The following is a 26,643-nucleotide window of genomic DNA, read 5'->3' on the forward strand; positions in this document are numbered from 1 at the left end:
TTTTTCTTCCTTTTTATTTATCTGTTCCCTACTGAATTAAATTTGCACCAAGGACAGTAACTCGAATTGGAAACTTCAGTGTCCTTCAGGATTTCTGTACACTTCAATACATCTCTTAATTACTCTTTTTTTATTGTTATGAGATATACATATATATTCAGGCTCACACGGGCAGATTGGTTTGTAGCTTACCTCTGCCTGTCCCCCTCTGGGGAATAAGTTTTATTAACTGAATAAATTAAATGGGCGGGTGTATCCAATAGAGTAGAGAGGTTTATCGTTATAGGTTTGCTTCAGATAATTTTCCCCCATTGCTGCCCAATTCCCTCCTTTAGCCACAGCTCTGTTTGGGAGAAAGCTTGACTAGAGCTTGACGCAGCCACAATTCACCAGGAACTAGAAGGGCCCTTTGTCTTCCAGGCCCACTTATGTGAACTCAGATCCGATTCCTTATTAAGCCCCTATTCTTACTACTTAGAAAGCCGCACAGGGACCAAGCAAGCATGTTCACAGCGGTAGAAGGTCTCTAAAGAAGAGTAATGAGACCTGCTTTTCCACCCGATATCTCTGCCAGGTGAATAGACTATGACCCCCAAGACTCAAGGAAGCGGCCCCATGTCACCCAGTCCTAATTGCGAATGCAGTGCCCTCTCTACCATCAGGCCCTCGTTCGTTCAGGGAGGGCTCTTCATTCCTCCCCTCTTTCTGAGCTTTCCCACCCTCACTTCCATCTGTGTCTACCTCTTCGGATGGTACAAAGACCGACAAGACGGTACCCCCACATCTGAAGAACTAGCTCCCTCTCGGCCCCGCCCCAGACATCGTCCACTCAGCAGATAATTCGGTTTCCTCGGAGTGTCTATCCCTGGGCTGATGGTGGGAGAAACGGCTCCACTCTTCTCCTAAAAGTATCACTCATATCTCTTTTCCTGAAGAAAATCTGGCACCTAATTTAGAAGAGAAACACAGACCTGGGCCAAGTCGCACAAGAATGCTGGGTAATGAGAGGCTGAATACGCCACACTGAACAGACAACCTGAAGCCAAGAACTGGGTAGAATCACGGGCCAGTGAAACCAGAGAAGGCTTCCAGGAGGAGGCAGTAGTCAAGCCCAGTCTGGAATAATGGGGAGATGAGGAGGAGAAGAGAACAACGGTCTATCCAATGAGAACAGTCAGAGAAGGGCCTTAGGGTGGGATGGTGGGAGGAGGGTTAGCTGATGGCTAGAGATGGACACACAGAAGGGGCGGCCAGTTACTGTTAGATGACCCTGAAGGGACGTGGAAGGCTCTCTGCCGACCGCACTCTCTGCTCGAGCAAGATCTCGGTGCCAACACATCAGGAAATCCCTGACTCAAATGAGATCTCTGGCAGAGCCATTGGCTTGCAACAGGAGCCTGGCTCACCATAGTGATTCCACACATAGCCAAACCTGGGATGACCACAAAGATTAGTGCTCAGGTGAAGAAGCCTGTAGGGTGGACACAAAGGTGACGCCCCTGCCAAGCGGTAGAAGAGAAAGACAAAGAGTTAGCCACACATTTCAGAGGGATGGGGACCAGTGACTTTGAGAATGCAAGATAAAGGCCAGTAAAGAGAAACAAGGTTCAAGTCTGGCTTCAGTCTGCCAGTAGCAGGAACTGAGAACCCGGGAGGATAAGAAGTGATTTCTTAGAACTAGACAGGCAGCCACAGAATCGTCTTCCCAGTTACCTGTTGGTACGAGGTGCTTTGCCAGCCTCTCGGGGATGAAAGACAAACAAGACAGGGCTTTGTCCTCAAAGAACTCACAGAGTAGTGAGGAGACTGTCAAGGAAGCCCAAGAAATAAAACAGTGAGATGCAAACCAATAGATGAATGGACAAGATGCCATGGAAACTATGGGAAATGAAGGGTCCAAGAAGACTTCGCAGAAGAAGCGACAGGTGACCTGACTGTCAGAAAGGTTTCTCAGACAAGATGCAGACCAGGGCTTTAGAGCAACAATCATGTGCAAAGGAACGGAAACATAGAGAAGCAGTGCAAATGAAGGGAACCGCAAATAGCAGTTTCATAGCAGAAATGTATGGTTACAGTTCCCAAACTGTGTGCTAAGGCACCCAAAGGTGCCATAGACAATTCACACGGGCTTCCTGGGATATCTTCAATATTCATGGCGAACACAGCGACATCTGTAGGTCATGATGAGAACTACTTTCGGTACAATATGTGCATTCTTTTTTCAAATGTTTACTTAGTTATTAGAACATGTGTTGTTGTTGCTGTTCAGTTGCTCAGTTGTGTCCCACTCTTTGCGACCCCATGGACCTCAGCACGCCAGGCTTCCCTGTCCTTCACTATCTCCTGGAGCTTGCTCAAACTCATGTCCATTGAGTCGATAATGCCACCCAGCCATCTCGTCCTCTGTCGTCCCCTTCTCCTTCTGCCTTCTATCTTTCCCAGCATCAGAGTCTTTTCCAATGTCAGCTCTTTGCATCAAGTGGCCAAAGTATTGGAGCTTCAGCAAGAGTCCTTCCAATGAATATTCAGGGTTGATTTCCTTTAGGATTGACTGGTTTGATCTCTTTGCTGTCCAAGGGGCTCTCAAGAGTCTTCTCTAGCACCACAGTTTGAAAACATCAGTTCTTTGGTGCTCAGCTTTCTTTATGGTCCAACTCTTACATTCATACATGACTACTGGAAAAACCATAGCTTTGACTAGATGGACCTTTGTCAGCAAAGTGATGTCTCTGCTTTTTACTACACTTCTAGGTCTGTCATAGCTTTCCTCCCAAGTAGCAAGCATCTAGTAATTTCATGGCTTCAGTCACCATCCGCAGTGATTTTGGAGCCCAAGAAAATAAAATCTGTCGCTGTTTTCAATTTTTCCCCTTCTGTTTGCCATGAAGTGAAGGGACTGGATGCCATGCTTCGTTTCTTGAATGCTGAGTTTGAAGCCAGCTTTTTCACTCTCCTTGGTGGAGGAGGGGTGGGACAAGGAGAGCATTCCCACAGGGCTCCCCATTGCAGTTAAGAAGCTTGGACTTTTTTGCTTCAAACACTGGAAAGTCATAAGAGGTTTGCTGGTAGTCGGATAGCACGGTTTCTGTTTCACAAAGGTAGACTTGGCCTTGATGGGGCTGTTGGTCTAGGAGCAGCAATCTGTATAGGGAGCTACTTCAGTGTCCTAGTGAGAGAGATGGGCCTGGGCTCAGGGGCTTAAGAGTTTGGGCCTAGATACAGCCTGCTCCTCTAACATTACAAAAGTCCTGTAATACATCCAACCCTGTGATACAAATGTTAGACATCAATATTAGAAAAAGACCAGGTCCTTGCATTTAAACCATTCACAACCAAGTAAAAATGTAGCCAAGAAAAGAACTACAGTTAATGGAATACTGCTAGAAGTTAACCTGGCAAGATAGAAGGGAAGAAGACTGATCCCGGGAGAGAGAGCCAGCATGTGCAAAGGCCCCTGTGGATGTGAGAGGTGATGGAGAGTGTCAGGAAGAAAAGTTGATCATTGGTGCTGGCTCTCGAGTGGTGGGCAATAGGGAGGGATGAGGCCAGAAGCAAGGCAGGGGTCGGGCTGTTTGAACAATGTGCTCAGGACTCCCAGTCTTTCGTGGAGACAAACCACGGAAGGAGCTACAATCAGATTGGCTTTTTTTTTTTTTTTTTTATCGCAACGAGAGGCACACAGGATTTTAAGTTCCCTGACCAGGGATCGAACCCAAGTCCCCTGCGGAAGAAATGCAGTCTTAACCCCTGGACCACCAGGCAAGTCCCCAGACTTGCATTTTATAAAGCCCTGGTGGATAAACAGAATCAGGGCCCATGTGCAGATAAGCAGCTGGTCAGGAAGACAAGTCAGAGGGGTGGAGGCATACATCTGAGTGCAAGGTCCAATGTCCAGCTGGGAAGCAAAGAACCAGAGTCCACCAGCATCTGAGGGCAGGAGAGGAGAGCGGATCCGGCTCCCAGTATCGCAGAGAAGGAAAAGGCTGACTCAGTCCTTGTGGCTCTGAGGAGCTCTGTGAGGTCAGGGTTCGCCCCCGGGCACCAGTATCCTGAGGCTTCCCTGGGAAGGTAACCATACCCTGATCTCAGTGGTAGGAAGTAGCCAGAAGAAAGCAGCTCTCGACTCCAGGGACCTATGTCTGTCACTGGCTCCTCAAGAAAAGCATCCCCAGCAACTTGAGTGAGCTCCGCCTCTCTGCTAACTCAAGCCTGCCTGGTTCTAATGACAGATTCAGGTTGCTAATGAGAAAGGGCAGGATGCTCTGCTGAGCCAAGCTGGGAAGGAGCTGCAGGACTGCGAGGCCACGGTTTCTCTGCAGGACTGTGGGCCGCCCAGCCCGCCTGGGGCCCACTTCCAGCCTTGGATGCCTACTTAGCTCCCTCAGAACATTTTAGAGACTGTTCACTCATGTGGGATCTCCAGCACTCAACGCCCACTCTTCCCCACTGAGCTGCCCACCACCTTCTCATCCACAGTCCAGGTCAGAGGTCAGACTGAAGGCCAGGATGACAGTTTCCCTATTAGCCTTCTCAACCTGCTAGGACATGGCCCTGACACCGAGGCAAGGAGTCATCTGATGCTTGCTGTTTAGCAGTTGTCAGATGCTAGAGGCCTGCATCTTTGGAAAAGACCCTGATGCTGGGAAAGATTAAGGGCCTGAGGAGAGGGGACAACAGAGGATGAGAAGATTGGATGGCATCACTGATTCAAGGGGACATGAGTTTGAGCAAACTCAGGGAGAAGGTGAGAGACAGGAAAGCCTGGCAGGCTGCAGTCCATGGGGTCGCAGAGAGTTGGACACGACTGAGCAACTGAACACCCCATCAAAAGAGGCCCCCATCAGTTCTTCAGTCTCTACCTGGAAGCCTGAAGTCTCTGGAAGTGCATTCGGGTTCTTTGTGCTGAAGCGAGGGAAGAGAGTGGCATATCACCTGACCTTCCGGGGACGCTTCTCACCCAGCTTCTTCACTCCCTACACCAGCAGTCACCCAACCCCCATGAGCAGGGGCCTTCACGCCTGATTGGGAGGTTATCATGGCCAGCATTTGCCTAAAACCTTACTACAGACAAAGCCTTCTCTTGTTTCTCATCTGACCCTCATAACAGCCTCTTTATCCAGGAAATTAGCTCAGGAAGGTTGTGGTTTGCTCAAGGTGACACGGCTGTTAAATCACAAGGACACGGCCTTGAACCTGAGTTCTGACAGCTGCACCACTGCCAACACCCACCTCAGCTCTTGACAAGACAAACCTCTTTTTTTTTTTTTCTTTTTACAAAAGCACTCACTGTAAACTAGTGGAACATTTAAGAGATTTGTTTGTTATTCAGTCGCTGTCATGTCAGACTCTTTTTGTGACCCCACGGACTGTAGCCCACCAGGCTCCTCTGTCCATGGGATCCTCCAGCTGAGGAAACTGGGTTGCCATGCCCCGCTGCAGGGGATCTTCCTGACTCAGGGACTGATCCTATGTTTCCTGCGCTGGCAGGCAGATTCTTTATCACTGCACCACCTGAGAAGCCCCTATTAAAAATACACAACATGAAAAGTAAAAGTCCCCATAATATGCACCGTTAGCTAATACATCTTCTTCCAGAGTTTTTCCAGGGATACCTAGTGCCTGACAGTGAGCCTAGTGCCTGACAGTTTGTGCTCAATATGTGCTTGTTGAACGAGCTATCAAATGGAATATTATTTATTTCCACAACTGTATGTACTATTTCCCAATGTGCTTTTCCATTCAGCTGTTGACTTAGACATCTTTTCATACTAATGCTTGTAGGTACCTCCCGATCAACCACCCTTTACAGCTCAGCCACCCTGGACGGGGGCAGGCCTTCTGGAATAGAGCCAGGCAGCCCACAGGCTAAGAGCAGCAGTCCACCAGGCCTTGATTCCCGGAAGGCAATTGTAAACTATTTTGGTTGAGCCGACTGGTCAGTTTTTTTTAAAAAAATAAGAAAACAACTAATTAAACAAGTCAAACAGGCATTATTTTTGCCTGCACAATACTTCAGTGATTTGCCTAGATTTTCTTTTCCACCAGGTGCTTCAGAGTTGAGTAAGAACATTCTTATGTGCCTAAATAAGTATAAATGAGTAACTGGCTAAGAATTTTTTGCCCCTCAAAGTGATGATCCATACATTTCAATTAGAAGGGAGCAAGAAGTTACCTTCGTAATTGGGCTAGGGTGGAGGGTTGTTTCTGGGCCATTAAACAAGAAGCTGCTCTGACTTTTCACCTTTAAAAGACACAGTCTGCACAACTAGAAGCCTGGCTGTTCACACACCTGCTCGGCCTGGGGAAGAAGTGTCGCTGGTATAGATGACGGCAAGGTCATGACCACAGGCCCAGGCTCTGGCAGCCATCAGATCAGGATCAAATCCCTATCTTGGGCAATTACTTAACATCTCTAACATCTCTTAACTTAACATCTCTTGTCAGTTTTCTATTCTGACAAGTGGGTATAGTAACTACCCCAGCCATTTCCTATGAAGATTAAATGAAATCCTACAGGCAGTGCACTCAGAACATGGCTGGTAGGTAGTAAGCACTCAATAAACACTAACAATTGTGCTTATCAAAGATTCTGAGAAGGGTCTTCAAGTCATTCAAATACTTCACTGACAAATACTTCTACTGTTAACAGGATGTGTTTTCAAGCCCTATAGTTGTTCAGTCGCTAAGTCATGTCTGACCCTTTGCAGCCTCATAAACTTTAGCATGTCAGGCTTCCCTGTCTTTCACCATCTGCTGGAGTTTGCTCAAACTAATTTCCATTGAATCAGTGATGCCATCCAACCACCTCATCCTCTGTCATCCCCTTCTCCTCCTGCCTTCAATCCTTCCCAGCATCAGGATCTTTTCCAGTGAGTCAGCTCTTCACATCAGGTGGCCAAAGGATTGGAGCTTCAGCTTCAGCATCAGTCCTTCCAATGAATATTCAGGGTTGATTTCCTTTAGGACTGACTGGTTTGATCTCTATGCCCTATAGAAAGTAGACTTAAAATTCAAAGACCATTATTTAACTTCCTTTTTAACTCATAAGAACTACAGGATTTAAAGCAGAGCAAACTGCTGAGATTGCGTGGTTTTACTCCCATGTTTCAGGGGCAAGGAAGCTGAAATGCAGAATTTCCAGAGTCCACCTATAAGGCTTGTATGAGTAAGCAGCGGAGCTGGGTGATCCTGGATCCTGACTCCTGGCCCTAGGGCACGTGGCTTTGCAGTATTCCACCCCCTCAGGGCTTCTTGGTGGCTCAGATGGTAAAGAATCTGCCTGCAATGCAGGACACCCAGGTTCCATCCCTAGATTGGGAAGCTCCCTGGAGAAGGGACTGGCTACCCACTCCAGTATTCTTGCCTGGAGAATCTCATGGACAGAGGAGCCTGGTGGGCTACAGTCCAAGAGGTCATAGAGAGTCAGATACGACTGAGCCTCTAACACTTTCACACCACCTCAGGAGGCAGTAACATGTGGCCATACATTCATACCAGCGTACAAAACTGAGATCAGACTCTCTCTCTATTTTTTTTAAGTGTTTATTTATTTATTTGTCTTTGTTAGGTCTTAGTTGTGACATGCTTCATTGAAGCATGCAGGACAGAGCATGGGGGCTCAGTAGTTGCAGTTCATGGGCTTAGTTGCCCCAAAGGATGTGAGATCTTAGTTTCCTTACCAAGGATCAAATGCATGTCCCCTGCATTGGAAGGCAGATTCTTAACTGCTGGACCACCAGGGAAGCCTCCAAGATCAGAGCCTCTTGGGGAAGTATGTTTTGAGAGGCAGAACGGCATTAGGTAGTCACAAGGTTGAAAAGGAAAAGGAATACCTCACAATATTTAGGACTTCTGGATTACAAACGATAGAAACCCAGCTCAAACACACTTAAAAGTGCAAGCTAATTTAAGCTTGAAAGATGCAAGGAACACTGCAGGAAGCATAGCTTGACCTGGAGTTTGTGCCAGCATGTCGTACAAAGATGGCCACTGACTGTTCTGGGTTCATAAATTCCTAGTTAAGCACCTTCAGGAGAAAAACAGAGCTTTCCTCAAGCAGCCTCCAAGTATACTTACACATACACCCAATGAAGGACTCTGACTGGTCCTGATTCAGTCATGCACCCACCCTCTGGACCAGTCACTGTTGTCAAGGAGATGAGATACCGTAATCAGCCATGCCTGATGGTGAGTCCACCCCCATGACCAGAAGGGCAGGCTCTGTCATCGACAGCTCCTCCAGACCTGGTGGAATGGGGGAGGGTGCTTCCTCAAGGAGGGCTGGGCAGACAGAAAAAGGGCAGCCATCCAGACATCCAAAAGGAAAAACAAACTTCACTTAAATGTTTCTCTGATCAAGATCTTTCCAGGAGCTCCTCAAGCTACAGATGAGTGTTAGTATAAATATAAATCCATAAGATTACACAATTTACATGTAAAATGGGGCCAGTTTTCTCACGAGGTTCATCAACCAGCTCTGAAGCAATTCTAAAGAAATGGTGACAAAATTGTTTTTAGTATTAGCAACATTACTAGAAAAAAGCTCAAAGGCTCCCAAGGTGCCCACTTGGAAGGACAACTTTCATTTGAATGTAGAAGTATTATTTTGGGATTTTTTTTCTTTGAAAATCCAGATTATATGGACATGAGTTTGAGTAGGCTCAGGGAGTTGGTGATGGACAGGGAACCCTGGCATGCTGCAGTCCATAGGGTCGCAAAGAGTCAGACACCACTGAGCGACTGAACTGACTGATGTAAAATTATTTTGGTAATAACTAAATCAATACAAATGAATCGTTACCAAAATAGGTGTGCATCTCAATGTAAATGCTTTCCTTTTAGAACTAATAAGAGTTTAGGGAAATGAGAATCACAGCGTGAGCTTTAGTTAAATCTAAAGTAGTGTTTTTAACACAGGGTTTGTGGGTCCCCCAATCTGGTTACTGTCAATCAATTGTCAGTACTGGTTACTGGAGAGCTTATTAAAGTTAGAAGGGACTGGGTCCCATCTCAGAGATGCTGGTCAAGAGGTCAGGTATCACTACTTTTTGAATGCTTAGCCAGTGCTTTTGACCAGTCCTTGAGGCTGAAATCATTGCCCTAGAATAGCATTTCTTGAATTGTGGGAGTAGTCAGAATCCGAAGAGCCTGTTCAGATGCAGATTTCTGGGCACCCCCCCAGCCAACTAGATCTGCTCTGGGGAGGAGCAGAGCTGTGGCTATAGTTTAAGTGCCCAAGTGACTTTTAAACACTTGAATTTTTTGAGATAATTATAGATTCACAGGAAGTTGCAAAAAGAAATGTACAAAAAGATCCTGTATACCCTTGACCCTGTTTCTGCCAATGGTTACCCCTTGCATAACTACAGTACATTATCAAAACCAGGAAATTAACATTGATATACTCCATAATGGGCTTCCCAGGTGGCTCAGTGGGTAAAGAATCAGCCTGCAATGCAAGAGACGCAGGTTCAATCCCTGGGTCGGGAAGATTCCCTAGAGGAGGGCATGGTAACCCACTCCGGTATCCTTGCCTGGAGAATCCCAAGGACGAGGGAGCCTGGCAGGCTACAGTCCATAGGATCACACGACTGAAGCAACTGAGCACACACAGCATGATGCATAATACTTATTCAAATTTTATCAGACGTTCAAGCCTTTGTGTGTGTGTATGTAGAATCCTCTGAAGTTTTATCAGATGTGTAGGTTTGTATAACCACAACTGTACATTAAGGTACAAAACCGGTCACCACAAGGCTCTCTTGTGCTACCTTTTATAGTCACACCACCCCATCACACCCTGTGTATCCCTCGAGTTTAGAATCTACTCATCTCTTTTCCTTTAGAAACAACTAATCTCACTGCTGTTTCAAAACATACAAATGAAATCATATAATATGTAACCTTCCTAGATTGGCTGTTTTCATTTCAGGCATCAAAGAATCCCTCAAATTTCTTTTTAAAATGCTGTGAATGGGAAATGTCTTAGGGAAATGTCCACAGTTTTTACCAGTTTCTCAAAAAAAATTCTATGACATGCCTCATAAAGTTTATAAAAGCATTGGTTCATGGTTTTATTGGGTTATTTCTGATCTTCTTGGCTAAAATCAATAATAAAAAAAAAAACTAGTGAATATTTTTTCTTCTACCACATCTGTTGAATTCCTATGTCCCAAAGATTTCTCTAACAGTTTGGGAAATATGATCACTCAGATGAATATTTCTGAGTGCCTGACTTGTGCCAGACAAATATTATTTTTTCCCTAGTTAGTAAGAAGGGGAAGAGTTAAAACATTAAAGACACTTTTTGCTTATGAAAAGTTCTAAGTAACTAAGAAATCAGAGCAAACTTTGCTGCTTTGATGCCATGTGACTTGAACTGCACTGCTCTTTACTGCTCTGAACTGGACGTGCCAGTGACCAAATAACATCCTGAAAAATAATCCCATACACTGAAAACATGGCATTATGCACTGGGGCTACTTGTCATCACTCTGGTTGGCTTTATGCAGTTGCTAGTCAAGCGCTCATAGCTCCTCCAGGCACGCTTGTCCCTGGGCAGTTGTCGAACTGATTCCTCTGCTTGCCACACCCTCACTCCCCTTTGCCACCCACCTATCTGGACTAACTCTTGCCCATCCTTTGAAACTCACTTCAGGACACCTCTAGGAAGGCTTCATTCTCTCTTCGCCAGGCTTTCAGTGGGGTGTGCCCAATGTCACCCATGCTTGCCAGATGTCACAGTGGATGGTGATTACTTTATTGCCACTGCCACTGGGCTCTGAGACCCTTGAAGACTATGACTGGGTCTTGGATGCTTTTATGCCCCCCCTGAACTTCAATAAGTAGCAAGATTTATTTAATTAATAAACAACAGTATGTCCTTAAACAGCTTCCTGTTGGCATTCACCACCACTGCTGATTGGCTGAGACTTTCCTCCATTTCTTTTTTTTTTTAAGATTTTTTTTGATGTGGGTCGTTTTCAAAATCTTTATTGAATTTGTTACAATATTGCTTCTGTTTGATGTTTTGGGTTTTTGGCCCTGAGGCTTGTGTGATCTTAGCCTCCCCAACAAGGGATTGAACCCGTATCCCCTGCATTGGAAGGCTAAGTCTTAACCACTGGACCACTAGGGAAGTCCCTCTGTTTCTTCATTAGTGTCGTAGTATCTCTTAAGCGCCTTCACATGTAGGTTAGCACTCGGGTGTTCAGTCTTTCCCCAGCATGTTTAACCGGAATTCTCATAAAGGTTTGTTAATACACTTTAGGCTTTTGCCCAAGAATCAGTATATACAAGTCACTGATCTTCTCTTGCTAGAATGCTTGTCTCCCCAATTTTGGAAAATAGGGACAACACTGACCTGTACCATTTTCCTTCTTGGTCTTCCTACTAGATCCTATAAATTCTTTATTATTGTGTTTAAACTTCCAGATCTGTCTTTCCTATCAAGGAGGTGAGTTTCCTGGGGCTAAAGGCTGTCTCTTATTCATCCCAGAGTCTCCAGGGACTGGTACCAGGTGGGATTCCATAAATGTTTGTGGAATGAAGTTTGGTGTTAGGTCATCAGAGCTCTGTTGCTCCTCACGCTTAGCACATGAATTTCCTCATCTTCTCCACACCTTTACTCCCTATTTATCCTTTATCCCTGATTCTAAGCCACTGTGAACTCTTTATGAAAAGGAGAAGAGAGTAGATAAATACGACATTTATCATTTTAAAGTAATTTTAAGTTAAACATTTTAAACTAATTCTCTTATTCCTCCCAGGTACTATCTTGGTCGTCAGATGTTTATTGTTATCTCTGAGCCAGACATGATTGAGCAGGTGTTGGTTGAGAAGTTCAGTAACTTTACCAACAGAATGGTATGTAATTTTCTTTCTGCATATGGATGGAGGGGGAATCCTTCTAAGATGCAAAGACCACACATCACATCTAACAGGGACGTGATTGGGCCTCTTACAGGGTTTAGATCAGTTCAACTCAAAACTGAGCTCCCCAGTGAATTCGAGTTTTCAAAAGAGATGGACTGTTATAAAAGAATAGCGTTTACATTTAAAAAATGCTTCAAGAAAGCGAACGCTCAAGAGAAGTGGTAGCTGATAAAAATGCTGAAACCGGGAGGGTTTTTAAAGCTATGTTCAAAGCTAGAGGAATCCAGAGAGCATAGGTCAAGCGTCTGAGGAAGACCAAGGAAGGTTCATAAATATCAGAGGGAAAGTAACATTTCAAGACTCCCGTGCTTACATCTTTCCCAGAGAGTATCAGTGTCTTAAGACAGGAAAAGGAAGACAAGTAACATGAGGGAAATTCATCCCCAAGTAACAAGTCTCTAACCCACTAAAGGAGGTATATATTCCATCTTTTTTTTTTTTTTTGCAAAGTATGTATCTTACTCTTTGTCTTTGATGAGAAAGCCCAAAGAATGGAAGAGATGACAGAAAACAGCACAGGTCAGGGCTGCCCATATTTTCAAAAAATAAGGAGATAAGAATCCTAATAGAGATGGTCAACAGCCTTCATGCTGATTTTTGGAAAATAGTCTAAAGTGAATGAATAAACAGTTACTTGTGAGAATTCAGAGAATCTCTACGTGCAAATCGTTTTTTTGTTGTTGTTGTTGTTGCTGTTTGTTTGTCAAATTAAACTCATCTTCCATTCTTATAGGAATAGTAAGCAATGTATTCACTCTTTTGTGGGTTATTTGACCAACCTTTGCACACTTGTGATATATACCAGGCACTGTATAGGTACCGATTAGAAAGAGATAGAAAACTCAGTATTGTCCTTGAGGAGCTCATAGTCTAATGACAGAGGCAGAGAGGAAGGAAACCAGTATAATACAGAATGGTGAGCATGGAAAACACCTCCACCCAGAATGGGAAAAAGGAAAGGCTTATTAGAGGTGAGGTGGCTGAGACTGTCTTCTTAAAGAAATTGGCAGTGCCTGCCTGCGTTCTGTACTGGTTGAGCTGTCCAGAGTGTTTCTTCGCATTAAATTTCACAGAAACTTATGAGACTGGTACAGTTATCATCTGTATTTTACTGACAAAGTAAGAAGACTCAGGTTATAGGAGGAAGACTAATAGAATCCATGTGCCATCTCCCAACTCAAGTCCAGGGCTTTTTCTACTGCCATTATTGTAACAGCTGCCTAGGTGATGTTTCTGGATTGTCAAGGTTTCACGGAGTAATTGGTTACTTGCCCCAAACACATTCACCTTCCAGTCCCAGAGCATCATGTCCAATTGCTATTAACAAGAGAGTCCCCCACCTTTCCTACACCTGTCCAAACCCTTGGTATTCTTCCAGGCTCTCCTCAGATTCTTTCTCCCCCATAGAACCTTCCCTACTTCAACTCTCATTTACTATTCCCCCTCTCTTAACTCTAACAGCATTGATATCTGCATCAGTGGTACCCAACCTTTTTGGTACTGGGGACTGGTTTCATGGAGGATAATTTTTTCAACAGGCTTGATGTGGGGAATAGTTTCAGAATGATTCAAGCACATCAGATTTATTGTGCACTTTATTTCTATTATTATTATATCAGCTCCACCTCAGATCATCAGGCATTAGATCCCAGAGGCTGGGCACTGCTGGACTATGTCACTCCCATCATTTTCACAGTCACTCCCATTGTGCCTTCGACTATTTACTGTAAATGAATGCATGACTTTCACCCTAACTCGATTATCTTTAAGCTTATCCTTCCATTTTATACTCCAGGGCCCAACCACATAACGACTCCTCAGTATCCGATATACCCTTGTTCAAACTGAATTGACTCTCCATCAACTTAACATTCTCCCCAGATGATTGAGGTAGTACTTGGAGATTCAATATACACTCTTCCTCTTATAAGTCATTCACAAACATGTAAGAAGATCCATCAAGAATTAGATCTCTAGGAAACCCCAATGTTTATAGTTTTCCATCTGGAAATATATCTACTTATCTTCAGTTTAGTTTATGGTCTTTAAGCCAACCCCATATTCATGATAAAAACAATCCTTAGTGACTCAATTTTTAAAGACCATCTTTAGAGTGGGATTTTCTCATAGGTTTTGAAAGTCAAATTAAATTGGGCTCTGCGGTTCCCTCTTATCCATATGCTTATGTATCTGCTCAAAGAACTCAAGGAGATTAGCGAAACGTGATTTCTTCTTCCTGACACCATGCCACCTCCCCTCTAATAAGCTATGTTTACTTGAGTGTTCAGCGATTCAGCTTTATTACACATTCATTCAGTAAACACTAAATGCTTACTCCATGCAAGCCTCTACCAAATGGTCCCTCGTGATACAGAAAAGACCTCCACAGATTAGTTTGATGCATTAAGTGAAAAGGAACTTAAATAACTCATGGTTTCATTTTCCAACTGTGAGAACCTGTCTCTGCTCACAATCCAGGCTTGACTTATGTGTACGCATGACATTCTGGTGGAGAGTGACGGGGATGGGTTCACCTTTGAACTCGGATGTTGACTGTAGGCATCCCATGAGGGACTAAATAGGCCACATTTGGCTGGAGACGGGGTGCCACCATTGGGAACTCCCTGACATAAGTCAGTACTGAGCATATATTTGAATTTAAAAACTGTTCAATGATATGTTTTCTTTTCCAGTTTAAGAACATGGGGCTGAACAAACTCTATAGGTTGGACCTAGGGTGGCAGCTACTATTTCACATTTTCCAATTCACGTTTTCAAGGCACTCAGTGGAATGTGACTGCTCTCTCCTGCCTGTCTTCCAAATGGACCCCTTGGGCCTCTCTTATGCTCTCAGCACTTCCTCCAGTTGCTTCCGGATGGGTGCAACTACACTTTATCGTTAAACCCCAATCATTCTCTTTAACATATACAGAACCTCAGTTTTCCCAGCACTTCCGGTCTTAGTTATTTTTATGCAGATATTTTTACTTAGCTCCTCGTGGCTATCGGGTACTTGGTGAAGCCATGGGGCAGCTCTTTCTTTTTTTTTTTAATCTGCAGAAACTGGAGCTGGGTCCATGTGACTCAGCAGAAATGGTCTTACCAGTCATGAAGGCTCAGGGTTGGGAAGCCGTGGGAAGGGTGATAAGAGGAAAGGGTGGGGGGTCTTTGGCCTACATGAGGTTGGTCTAGCTGGATGCAGATCCAGACTTGGGGAGCTTAACCACTAAAGCTGCCACCTGGAGCTCTTGAGTTCTGGTCTGAAATGAGCCTGGCAAGTGGGTCAGGCAGCAGGTGTGCCCATTGCCAGGTTTTGTTATGTGTTTGTGGAGTGAACTGGAAGGTGGTGGTGGTCACACATGTGTGGGGTGGGGGTGCCAACCCTCAGGTCCTTGCAGGCAACTCGGGGTCAACCGTCCAGGCACAGGTCCAGCCACACTGTTAACTCACATCTAAAACTATGTGATGGAGTTGGTGAGTGGTTTTATCCAGGACCATAAAACCTGCTTCCCAGATAGCACTAGTGGTAAAGAACCTGCCTGCCAATGCAGGAGACAAAAGAGACGTGGGTTCGATCCCTGGGTCGGGAAGATCCCTTGGAGGAGGGGATGGCAACCCACTCCAGTATATTTGCCTGGGAAATCCCATGGACAGAGGAGCCTGTTGGACTGCAGTCCATAGGTTCACAAAGAGTCGGACACAACTGAGCAACTTACTATATAGCACGCACATAAAACCCCCAGGCCTGACTCCCCAGGGGCACCCTCTTCAAGGCTACCTTCACCATCTCACTGCATGGACACTGGAATCTTAGAACGAGTTCATGTGAAGCCACAAAGCCCTTGGCACCAGCAAAGAGTGCTAAAGTTCTGAGGCAAATGCGTCACTGCGGACCTTATAACCCACTGCATCTATAGCCAGGCCCCATCCCAGGAGCAGGAGCGTGTGGCTGGTTGCAGAGCTCAAGAGCAAGGCAAACTCCACCCAGTGCTCCAGGTGGGTCAGGCCACCTGAGCTGGGCCCCCAGGGACCAGCCTGCTGCCACTCACTGAGGACAAAAGAGCCTTGGCCAGCTAACCAAAACGTGCCCCCTCCACCTGCAGCCAGCACCTCTTCACTGACAGCTTTGGAATCTTTGCTCACCTAGAGTTTCTGGGCCCCTTTCTTTTAAATAAAACATTGAGTCAGAGAAAAAACATTCCAGTTTTCAAGTGGGTACAGGAAGATTTAAGTTGTGAGGATGGTTTTGGTCCATAACAGGGAAGCTCTCATCATTGAGTCAAACACTGACTACTTTTTTCAGCTTTGCATTTCTCAAGAAGGGTCACCTCACATGATGAATCCATAGCTCTGGGGACCATTCTTGCTTAAAGCCTAAACAGACTGCATAGAACCAGAAGCACAGGTGTGTGACCTAATTTGCCTGGCTCCTGTCTGTTTTGAGGCAGATCTCATTGGGTTTTTAATATATAATTGAATTTATTTATTTTTAATTGAAGGATAGTTGCTTTACAACCAACCAGTTGTATTGGTTTCTGCCAAACATCAACATGAATCAGCCATAGGTGTACATATGTCCCCTCCCTCGTGAGCCTCCCTCCCATCTCCCTCCTCTCATTGGGTTTTTTGGTTTGTTTTAATATTTATTTATTTGACTGTGTTGGGTCTTAGTTATGTCATGAGGGATCTTTCATTTTGGGGCACAGGCTCAGTATTTGTGGTACATGGGCTTAGTTGCCCCTTGGCATGTGGCATCTTTGTTCCTCACCAGGGATCGAACCTGAGTCCCCAGCATTGGAAGGTGGATTCTTAACCACTGGACCACCAGGAAGTCCCAGGTCTTATTGTTTTATTGAAACACTGTACTGTGCACAGGAAACCCTGCAGCCTGAGCTAAGCGCGTCTCCTCCCGGGCTGCCCCACTCACGGGAAGCCCCCATGGGAGTGGCCACAATGGGATGCCTGCAACCTTCAGGTCTCTCCTCTCACCAGCTTTTCCCATTTCTAAAAAAGCCAAAGCTGGGGAATTGTACTTGATGATCTCAAACATCTTCTAGGGTCCCGGTTGTTCTGTGAAGCCTCAGTAATGTAGTAACAGTGCCAAGTGGTATTGACCGAACCCTCAGCTGTTCTATCAGTGCCTTGCAGAGCTTTTCTAAACTTCAAAATCTTGTTGAAAATAATTTTATATTTTTGTCTTACTAGACCTTTGGTTCAGTGGGAAGCCATCTTTAAATTTTTTAAAGAGAAATAAATAAAATCTTAGAGTCATATCTTCCTTCTCTGACTTTTGTGGTGGTAGAAGTAAAAACAAATGTGTAGGGACTTCCCTGGTGGTCCAGTGGTTAAGAACCGACCTTCCAATGCAGGGGACATGGGTTCAGTCCCTGGTCAGGGAACTGAGATCCCACATGCTGTGGAGCAACTAAGCCTGTGCACTGAAGACCCAGGGCAACCAAAAAATTTTAAAATGTGTAAACTAGGAGATTAATAGCTAGAATTCTGGGAAGAGATCAGGAAATAAGCCATAGAAGTAATTCTGGTCTCTCAGTGGTTGTGTTCCTGAACTTTCTCAGGCAGGACTGCCATAACTCAGTTCTTGCCTTTGTTCAAATTAGAAGACTCCCCCCACCCCTCACCTTTCATTGGCTGGTGCTGAGTTGGCAGATGGAGCCCAAGTTGGGGTTAGCCCCACCTGTCCCCTGAACCTTAAATAAAATGTACTGGGTTCCCTTGAGCCCTGAACATGCCACATCCCTTACTTGCAGGCCATGCTTTGGGGCTGGTCACAGTCTGAAGCCAAGAGAGGGAAGACGGTGTGATGTTCATGACCATCTTCTACTGGCAAAGAATGAAGGGACAAAAATTGTCTTGTGGAGATGCAACACTTTAAATATTTCAAAACACCAAAATAAAAGCCCTGCTCAGTTGGCTCAGTTGCTCAATCTTTGTACAGCCAGAGAGCAGTAGTCATATGTTGAAAATAGCATATGTTCTCAGGCCTAGGATTGTGGGTTCCCCAGGTGACAGAATCCTAGGGTTTTCATTGACTGTAATAGACTAAGGGGCAGGGCATGGTGTTTCACACCCTTGGGGGTAGGAGAAAGATGGGCAGTAACCCTCTGCATCCTCATCTGCGCAAGGTTGTGTGAGGAAGACTGTAACCACGGACTTCCCTTTCTGCGATCATGGCATCCTTTCTGATAGCAATATTTCAGCAGCCTCCTTGACATACTTAACACCAAGCAAATCAGCAACACTGTCAGCCTGACCACTGAAGTCGGACAGCATCTCTTGAGTCTTTAAATCACCTCGCTCTGTTTACCTGCTGCCTGCAGCTCCGTGTGGTCATGTGAGAACTGTGGACTGCCCTGCCAGGATATCACAGAGCTGATACAGGCCTTGCATCAACTCTCTGGCATGTTCCAGGACACAAGAAAACTATTTTTGGCTACGGCTTTATATCCCATTATGCCTTTTTCATGGTAACACACGTGTCCATTTACAGCAAATGTGCATTGCATGCATTTTGCAGCACTCTGGGATGAGGCTGGCAGTTCTTATGTAGCTCCACTGGGCCAGTGGAGAAACACTAGTTTGGCCTGTGATAAATCACCCAATGTGTGCTTCTTCACTTCATGTGAGCACAGAATGCAGAGGAATCAGCTTGAATAATCTGCTCCTCAGGATTGTTTGATTCTTCAGTGTTTGAAGTTTATGCTTAGCTGGTCTGAGTTAGACTCTATTTTAAAGAGTTCTTAATTGAGGAACTTCCTTGGTGGTCCAGTGATTAAGAATCTGCCTTCCAATGCAGGAAACCCAGGTTTGATCCCTGGTCAGGGAACTAGGATTCCACATGCCGAGGGGCAACGAAGCCCATGCACCACAACTACTGAGCCCACGTGCTCTGGAACCCATCTCCACAGCTAGAGAAAGCCCACATGCCCAGTGGAGACCCAGAGCAGCCACAAACATTTTTTTAAAAAAGATCTTGATTGAAAAGACAAACACCTTCAACTGTCTGAGGGAAACTTAGCAAGGGAGCCATGAGGCCACTGCTGAACCATGCTGCTTGTCAGGACAGTTTCCTAACTGCTGGAGTCCAGCTCCAGCAGCCAGGGGATCAGCCTGAAGGGATGAGTGGTCTCAGTGGGAAATGATGTAGCCTCTGACTCGAGGTACAGGACTACATGTTTATTTCAAGCATCAGGTTCTCTTTTATACTTTTTCAAAAGCATTAGGTCAGAGGTTTGACATTTTCAGTTCCCCCTCACCCAGATTATTGTCTCATTGTTGCCCTTCAAACAGAGTTCCTGCTTCAGCAGTTCTCTCAGAATCATGTTTACTTGTGATTACATTGTAACTCATGCTTATGTCTGGGCTGCATACCACATTCCTCAGTTTATTTCTTATCTTTCTAAATCCTGCTTGCCCCTAGTATCTTAAGCTCACCATCTCCTAAAAAGGCTTTTGCTGCTGCTGCTGCTGCTGCTGCTGCTGTCACTTCAGTCATGTTTGACTCTGTGAGACCCCATAGATGGCAGCCCAACAGGCTCCCTTGTCCCTGAGATTCTCCAGGCAAGAACACTGGAGTGGTTTGCCATTTCCTTCTCCAGTGCATGAAAGGGAAAAGTGAAAGTGAAGATGCTTAGTCTTGTCCGACTCTTAGCGACCCCATGGACTGCAGCCTACCAGGCTCGTCCGTCCATGGGATTTTCCAGGCAAGAGTACTGGAGTAGGGTGCCATTGCCTTCTCTAAAAAGGGCTTCTAGCTAGTCTTAATTATTCCTAAACCCTAAGCTCAGCAAACTTCCTTTGCCCATAAACATATCCCTCACAAACAGGTCTCAGATAACAATTCTTCCCATGGCCTCAAGCTGCGGCCTACGTGCTCATCCTGGGACATTCTTTGTAGAAATCCTTGAACAAATGTCAATGGTTACTATATAGATTATTTTCTGGGCACAACTGCAGAAGGCTTTGTGCTTTCTCACGCTTCTCTCAAGAACAATAAGCTCCTTAACATTCTTTCCAGCCAACTCAACCGAAGAAAGGAAGAAACAAGTCAGAATCACAAGAGCTAACTCCTTCATCCCGAGTCCATGCTTGCGGGATGAGGAGAGGGGGCTGGGGCTGTGCCTTCATTTTGTCAGTAATGCCTAACACAGCTCCCGACACCTAACTATTGGAGAATTATCCCCAAACTAATGAAATAATGTGAAAAGCACTTTGATTCTTGTGAGATCCACAGTATTGGTTGTAAACCACCCCATCTCCATCTCTAAATCAGCTGTGAGCTCTTTGAGGACAAGGGTTCCATTCTTTGACTCAATAGTTTCAGAGCCACCAAGGCACTGGCATATCTTAATAGCAGGTGCTCCATGCTTGGTAGCATGGTAACCAACACAATTTCAGCTGAGGGTGAGGATGTCTCTCAGGTTTGGGGTTAGAGTAGGGTTTTCAAACGTTTCTGACTGTGACCTCCAGTAAGAAATGTATTTCATGTCAGGACACAACACCGAACGCTTTCTCTCTCACATACACACACTCACATACTCTCTCCAACATTCTCACAGACACACCCATAAATACATCCCCATCTTGAACAAAAGTTCAACAATAAAACCCTTCCTCTCGCTTCACGAAATGTCCCTCTAATATTTTCTACTCTGCCCCATCCCTTGTTTCTCTCTCTTTTCTTGTTTTCAATGCTGGTTGCCATCCACAACATTCACTCATGACCGGTTATGGCCTGCAGTCTGGAAGCCCCTGACCAGAGTCAGAGTGGAACCTGGTTCCCTTGGACCTCCCTTCCTCAGCTGGGTCTTCCTTTCCTGCCTCAGCATTCACAGTCTGGCCCCATCAGTTTTACCAGTCTCACTCCTGCAGGGCAAGCCCCCTGTGCCTTTCAAAGGCCTCGCTCAGTACATCTAATCAGTGATTATGTGTAGACAGGGCTGGGGGAGGGGGATGGATGGGGAGTTATTGTGACACGGGTGTGGAGTTTCAGTTATGCAGGATGAAGTTCTGGGGATGGATAGGGCGATGGTTGCACAACAATGTGAATGTCCTTAATACCATGAACTGTCCACTTAAAAATGGTTAAAATGGTAAATGTTACATTATGTGTATTTTGCCACAACTAAAAAATACATGTATTATATGTGTGTGTGTGTGTGTGTGTGTGTGTGTGTGTGTGTGTGTGTGTGTAAACAAACAGACTGGCTTCCCTGGTGGCTCAGACAGTAAAGAATCTGCCTGCAGTGAAGGAGAGCCAGGTTCTATCCCTGGGTGGGGAAGATCCCCTGGAGAAGTGAATGGCTACCCATTCCAGTATTCTTGTCTGGAGAATCCCATGGACAAAGGAGCCTGGTGGGCTATAGTCCACGGGGTTGCAGAGTCAGAGGCAACTGGGCAACTTTCACTTTGAAACAAACTAATTTTAAAATAGCTGTAGTGGTTTAGAGAAGGAACTTATGGTTCCCAGGGGGAAAGGATGGGAGGAAGGGATAGTTAGGGAGTTTGGGAAGGTTGTGTACACACTGCTGTATTTTAGATGGATAACCAACAAGGACCTACTGGATAGCACCTGGAACTCTGCTCAATGTCATGTGGCAGCCTGGATGGGAGAGGAGTTTGGGAGAGAATGGATACATGCATGTGTTTAAACTATATCTGGTGTGGTCATCAGGAGGTTAAGTCCTTGAGGCTGAGAAAGTTCTTAAAAGTCATTTAGACTCCCTCCACCATCAGAACCCCCTCCACCCCATGTGACCCCGTGGACTGTAGCCTGTCAGGCTCCTCCATCCATGGGATTTTCCAGGCAAGAATACTAGAGTGGGTTGCCATTTCCTCCTCCAGGGAATCTTCCTGACTCAGGGATCGAACCCAAGTCTCCTGCATTGCAGGCAGACTCTTTACTGTCTGAGCCAGCAGGAAAGACCATATTTTAAATGGATAACCAACAAGGACCTACTGTATAGCACCAGGAACTCTGCTCAAGGTCATGTGGCAGCCTGGGTGGGAGGGGAGTTTGGGGGAGAAAGGATACATGTATACTTTTAAGCTATATATACCTGGTGTGGTCATCTGGAGGTTAAGTCCTCAGGGTTGAGAGAGTTCTTAAAAGTCATTTATACTCCCCCCTCCACCCAGGCCACGCAAACCTCCCGTGCAGAATTTCCAAGAAGTAGGATACAGTCTCCAGTGACAGGGGCTCACCACTCAAGGCAGGTTATTTTTATCTTAGAACCTTCTGACTTTATTGGGAAGTTCTTTAGATGAGCTGGAATTTCCCCCACAGCTCCCACTATTGACCCCAATTCTACCACCCAGGGTCAAAAAACAAGCCAAGTTTCCTCTTCCAAGTAATATACATTCAAGAAGTAGCTTTTGAGCACAGATTAAGGACCATGATCTGATCTCCCAAGCTTTCCAGCTATTCATTCCTAGATCTGTCAGCTTGTCCCCTCACCATCCGACCACTCTTCTGGAATGACCAATTGGCTGTTTCCCTCTTCCAGTATCATATCTAGAAATGAAACCACTACTCTAACCGCCCCTGAAATCCTCCATCAATGAAGGAAGAATTCTAATAGAAACTGTAGACCCAGGGGACAGTATTGTTGTGGCAGGCTGATAAGGGAGACCAATGCTGACATATTGCACGGGTACTGGATTTCTCCTCTAAGTGCAAGATAAAAATTTTCATGGAGACAATCCTTAGGTCTGAAGGACAGACACGAAATCCAATCAACTTTGGCTCATCTCTAATTTATTCTATTTCATCAGAACCCCATAAACCACCACTCAACTTTCCTTGAAGTGAAATGCTTTATTACATATACGTAGCATGGGACTAGCATTTGCCAACATATAAATAAACATAATGTATGATTTTCTCCTTTGACTCTGAAACCTAAACAAATGGGTTATGTTCTAAAAATTCCATAAAACCACAATTCAGTATAGTGACCATGGTACTCCTAAAGAATTTTATTCTAAATATAGAGAGGTATTCCTCTGCAGAAAAATATCCCAGCAACTTGGTTCTATTTAATAACATATAATTAAGTCCCTCCAGATACTTTGCAGTTATGTTTTATAGCTTATTTTGAGTGTTCATATTTTATCAGAAAATTATAATTTTCTTCTAAACAGGAGTTCTTACAAGGCTTTTGAGTTATGGTGGCTGGCTTCCTGTTTCAACTATAATTAAAATAGTGAAAAGAAATAGCAAAACTGTATATCACATGTGTGGTTCTGAAGAAAGCTTGGTCCTCCAGTCCCTCTACTTCCCCTCACCCTGCAGCCCTAGGGCTAGGGGTGCTCTGAACAGCCATGGAGGCCCCCCAGTTTTGGCCACTTGGTCAGAGTGTCTGGTTTTAGGAAGGAAGAAAATGGCCTGGGAAGAAGGGATGATAAGAAGGGATTTCCCTGGTGGTCCAGTGGTTAAGAATCCACTATGCAATGCAAGGGATGTGGGTTCAATCCCTGATTGGAGAACTAAGATCCCATGTGCTATGGAGCAACTAAGCAAGCACACCACAACTAGAGAATCCGTGCGCTGCAACTAAGACTGCAGCAGCCAAATACATTAAATATTTTTTTTAAAAGAAGAAGGGATGAGAAGACCTCATTCTTTGCATGCTTCCAGATTCAGCAGGACTATCTTCTCCTCAGGGAAGCCTTCCTGGCCATTTAATCCCCTATCATTTTCTCACCTTGCTGCCCCAGCTCCACTCCCTTCATAAGGGGCTTCCCTGGTAGCTCAGTTGGTAAAGAATCCGCCTGCAATGCAGGAGACCCCGGTTCAATTCCTGGGTCAGGAAGATCCCTGGAGAAGGGATAGGCTACCCACTCCAGTATTCTTGGGCTTCCCTGGTGAACAGATGGTAAAGAATCCACCGGCAATATGGGAGACCTGGGTTTGGAAGATCCCTTGGAGGAGGGCAAGGCAACCCACTCCAGTATTCTTGCCTGGAGAAACCCCATGGACAGAGGAGTCTGGTGGGCTACAGTCCATGGGGTCACAAAGAGTTGGGCATGACTGAGCGACTAAGCACAGCACTTCCTTCATAACACATACTTTCCCTTGAACTATAACGATAGCTATTTGTCGGTTTAGGAGCCATCTGCTTCCCCACTAGACTACTAACTCAGTGAGAGTCAGGGCAATGTCTTCTTTATTTAGCACTGTAGAGGCAACTTCTCACATAGACATTCAACAAACATTTGCTGAATGAAAAAATGAATGAATGAGTGAGTGAAAGCACACACATACATGGTGACAGGCCTTCCCTTGGGAGCAGCTCTGTTGACACATGCTTCTTAAGGACTCTCTTCCTTCCCTTCCCCTCTCCCACCCACATTCCAAGGACCCAGACATCTGGCCCAACCTAACCAATCTAGCCACACAAAACCCCTTGCCACATAGTTCAGACATGACACTCAATCCCAGGAAAGACCAGCCCACCTCCAAGAAGCCTGCTGCTGGGTCTTCAGGGAACGTTCACTCAGGAAGGGGCTACGCAACACACAGAAGTTGTCTGTGGTGATGACCACAGAGTAACGAGGTAGAACTGGGTCAGAGGAGCCTCCCTGCCTGCTCCCAGGGGGCCTCAGCCATGGATCTTGAGATCACTGTCCATGAGACTTTATATTCCTCATACCCTTGCAAGAGAAATCTAAATGTTGGTCATGGGTAACTTTAGCCAGAATGTTTATTGTGGACTCTGTGACCACCAAGCTGGCTTGGGCATCCTGGAGTCCTAACTCTCTGCTTGTGTCTTTCCAAAAGGCAATGGGTTTGGAGCCCAAACCAGTGGCTGACAGTGTCCTGTTCTTACGTGACAAAAGATGGGAAGAGGTCAGAAGTGTCCTGACTACGGCTTTCAGTCCTGAAAAACTGAGTGAGGTAAGACACAAGAAATGCAGAGTATCTTCTGTAAGGAGCAGGTTTCCTCTCTACAGATTGTGAGGGGAGGGGCTTCGCTTTGTGTCAGTTGTCCAATGTTCTGCCTGCTGTGCCCTTCAATCCTGTTATCCAGAAAGCACATGAAACTGTCCTGGAGAGTCCTCCCTTTCTCCAACCTATCACTGCCCCAGTTGCCATGAACCTGAGTCAGCACGCACACAGGGCTCTCCTGCTGAGTCCCAAGCTCTGGCCAGGGTACTCTGAGGGCAGCCAGGAGAAAACTGGAGGGGCTCTCCCCAGACTTTCCCGTATAACAGATCACCTGGAGATCTTGTTAAAATGCAGATTCTGATTCTGTAGGTCTGGGGTGGGCCCTGAGATTCTGAATCTCTAACAAGCTCCCTGGTGGCGCGGATGCCACACTTTACATGTTGTTGTTCAGTCTCTCAGTCATGTCCAACTCTTTGCGACCTGAGGGACTGCAGCTCACCAAGCTTCCCTGTCCTTCACCATCTCCCAGAGTTAGCTCAAACTCATGTCCTTGAGTCGATGATGTCATCCAACCATCTCATCCTCTGTTGTCCCCTTCTCCTCCTGTCTTCAATCTACATAGTAAGGAACTAGAGAACATCCTGAAACAAAGGGGAGCTTTGAGTCAAGTCTGAAATAGGGAAGAAATGGCCATGGATTATTAGGGAGGGGTATGAGAACAGCCTTGGCAGGCCTCCAGGCAGCCAGGCACACCCAGGCTAATCCTCATGGCCAAGTCAGAGGGAAGAGTCTCACTTACAAGATGGCATTAAACCCAGGACTCCCTCCTTCCCCCAGCCAGGGATCCACCCTTCCCTACCAGTTGTACAAATAAAACCTACTGTTTGTCCTGCTTCCTGGCCAAATTCTCTCACTTGATCCTCACTGAAGGCACCTCAACTGCTGGTCTGACTTGGATGTCTGTTCTGAATTCTGCAACAGCTCAGGACTGTGTCCTTTAGCCCTTCCGAAGAGAAATGGCTAAGGGGCTGCTATGGTTTTTCCAGTAGTCTTGTATGGATGTGAGAGTTGGACCATAAAAAAGGCTGATCAGTGAAGAATTGATGCTTTCAAACTGTGGTGTTGGAGAAGACTCTTGAGTATCCCTTGGACTGCAAGGAGATCAAACCAGTCAATCCTAAAGGAATCAGCTCTGAATATTCATTGGAAAGACTGATGCTGAAGTTGAAGTTTCAATACTTTGGCCACCTGATATGAAGAGCTGATTTACTGGAAAAGACTCTGATGCTGAGAAAGATTGAAGGCAGGAAAAGGGGATGACAGAGGATGAGATGATTGGACGGTATCACCGACTCAATGGACATGCGTTTGAGCAAGCTCCAGGAGATGGTGAAGGACAGGGAAGCCTGGCATGCTGCAGGCCATGGGGTCACACGACTAAGCAAATGAACACCAATGGAAGCTCACATCCCCTGGAGAAAGATAATGGCAACCCACTCCAGTATCTTGCCTGGAGAAGTCCATGGGCAGAGGAGACTGGCAGGCTATACTCTATAGGGTCGCAAAGAGTTGGACACCATCAGAGCAACTAACACTTTCACTTTCGCTTCAAAGCTCACACAGTTCTTACCACATGCCAGACAACACTAAGGGTTCCCGCTTGTTTCAGAGAGAAACTTCCTTTCTCTCTGGTAAAGCTGTTTGAGAAATAAACTCTGCCTTCAAGGAGTGTGGGCTTGCTAATGCTTCACTGTGAGCAATAGCAGCCTATCCCGGCAGAAGGGCGTCGACCCCATCCCTAA

General features: G+C 45.6%; 1 protein-coding gene across 1 annotated transcript in view; it reads left to right on the plus strand.

The window, feature by feature from the left end:
- The window catches only part of TBXAS1 (thromboxane A synthase 1), a 169,422-nt gene that overhangs the window by 63,336 nt on the left and 79,443 nt on the right, over positions 1-26,643 (plus strand). The window contains exons 4-5 of the mRNA XM_040259992.1: positions 11,769-11,865; positions 24,734-24,850. Coding sequence (XP_040115926.1) covers positions 11,769-11,865; positions 24,734-24,850 — 214 coding nt within the window. The remainder of the gene's footprint in view (positions 1-11,768; positions 11,866-24,733; positions 24,851-26,643) is intronic.

Source organism: Oryx dammah, unplaced genomic scaffold (genome assembly GCF_014754425.2).
Source record: "Oryx dammah isolate SB20612 unplaced genomic scaffold, SCBI_Odam_1.1 HiC_scaffold_18, whole genome shotgun sequence".
In the NCBI taxonomy this organism is placed as follows: Eukaryota; Metazoa; Chordata; class Mammalia; order Artiodactyla; family Bovidae; genus Oryx; species Oryx dammah.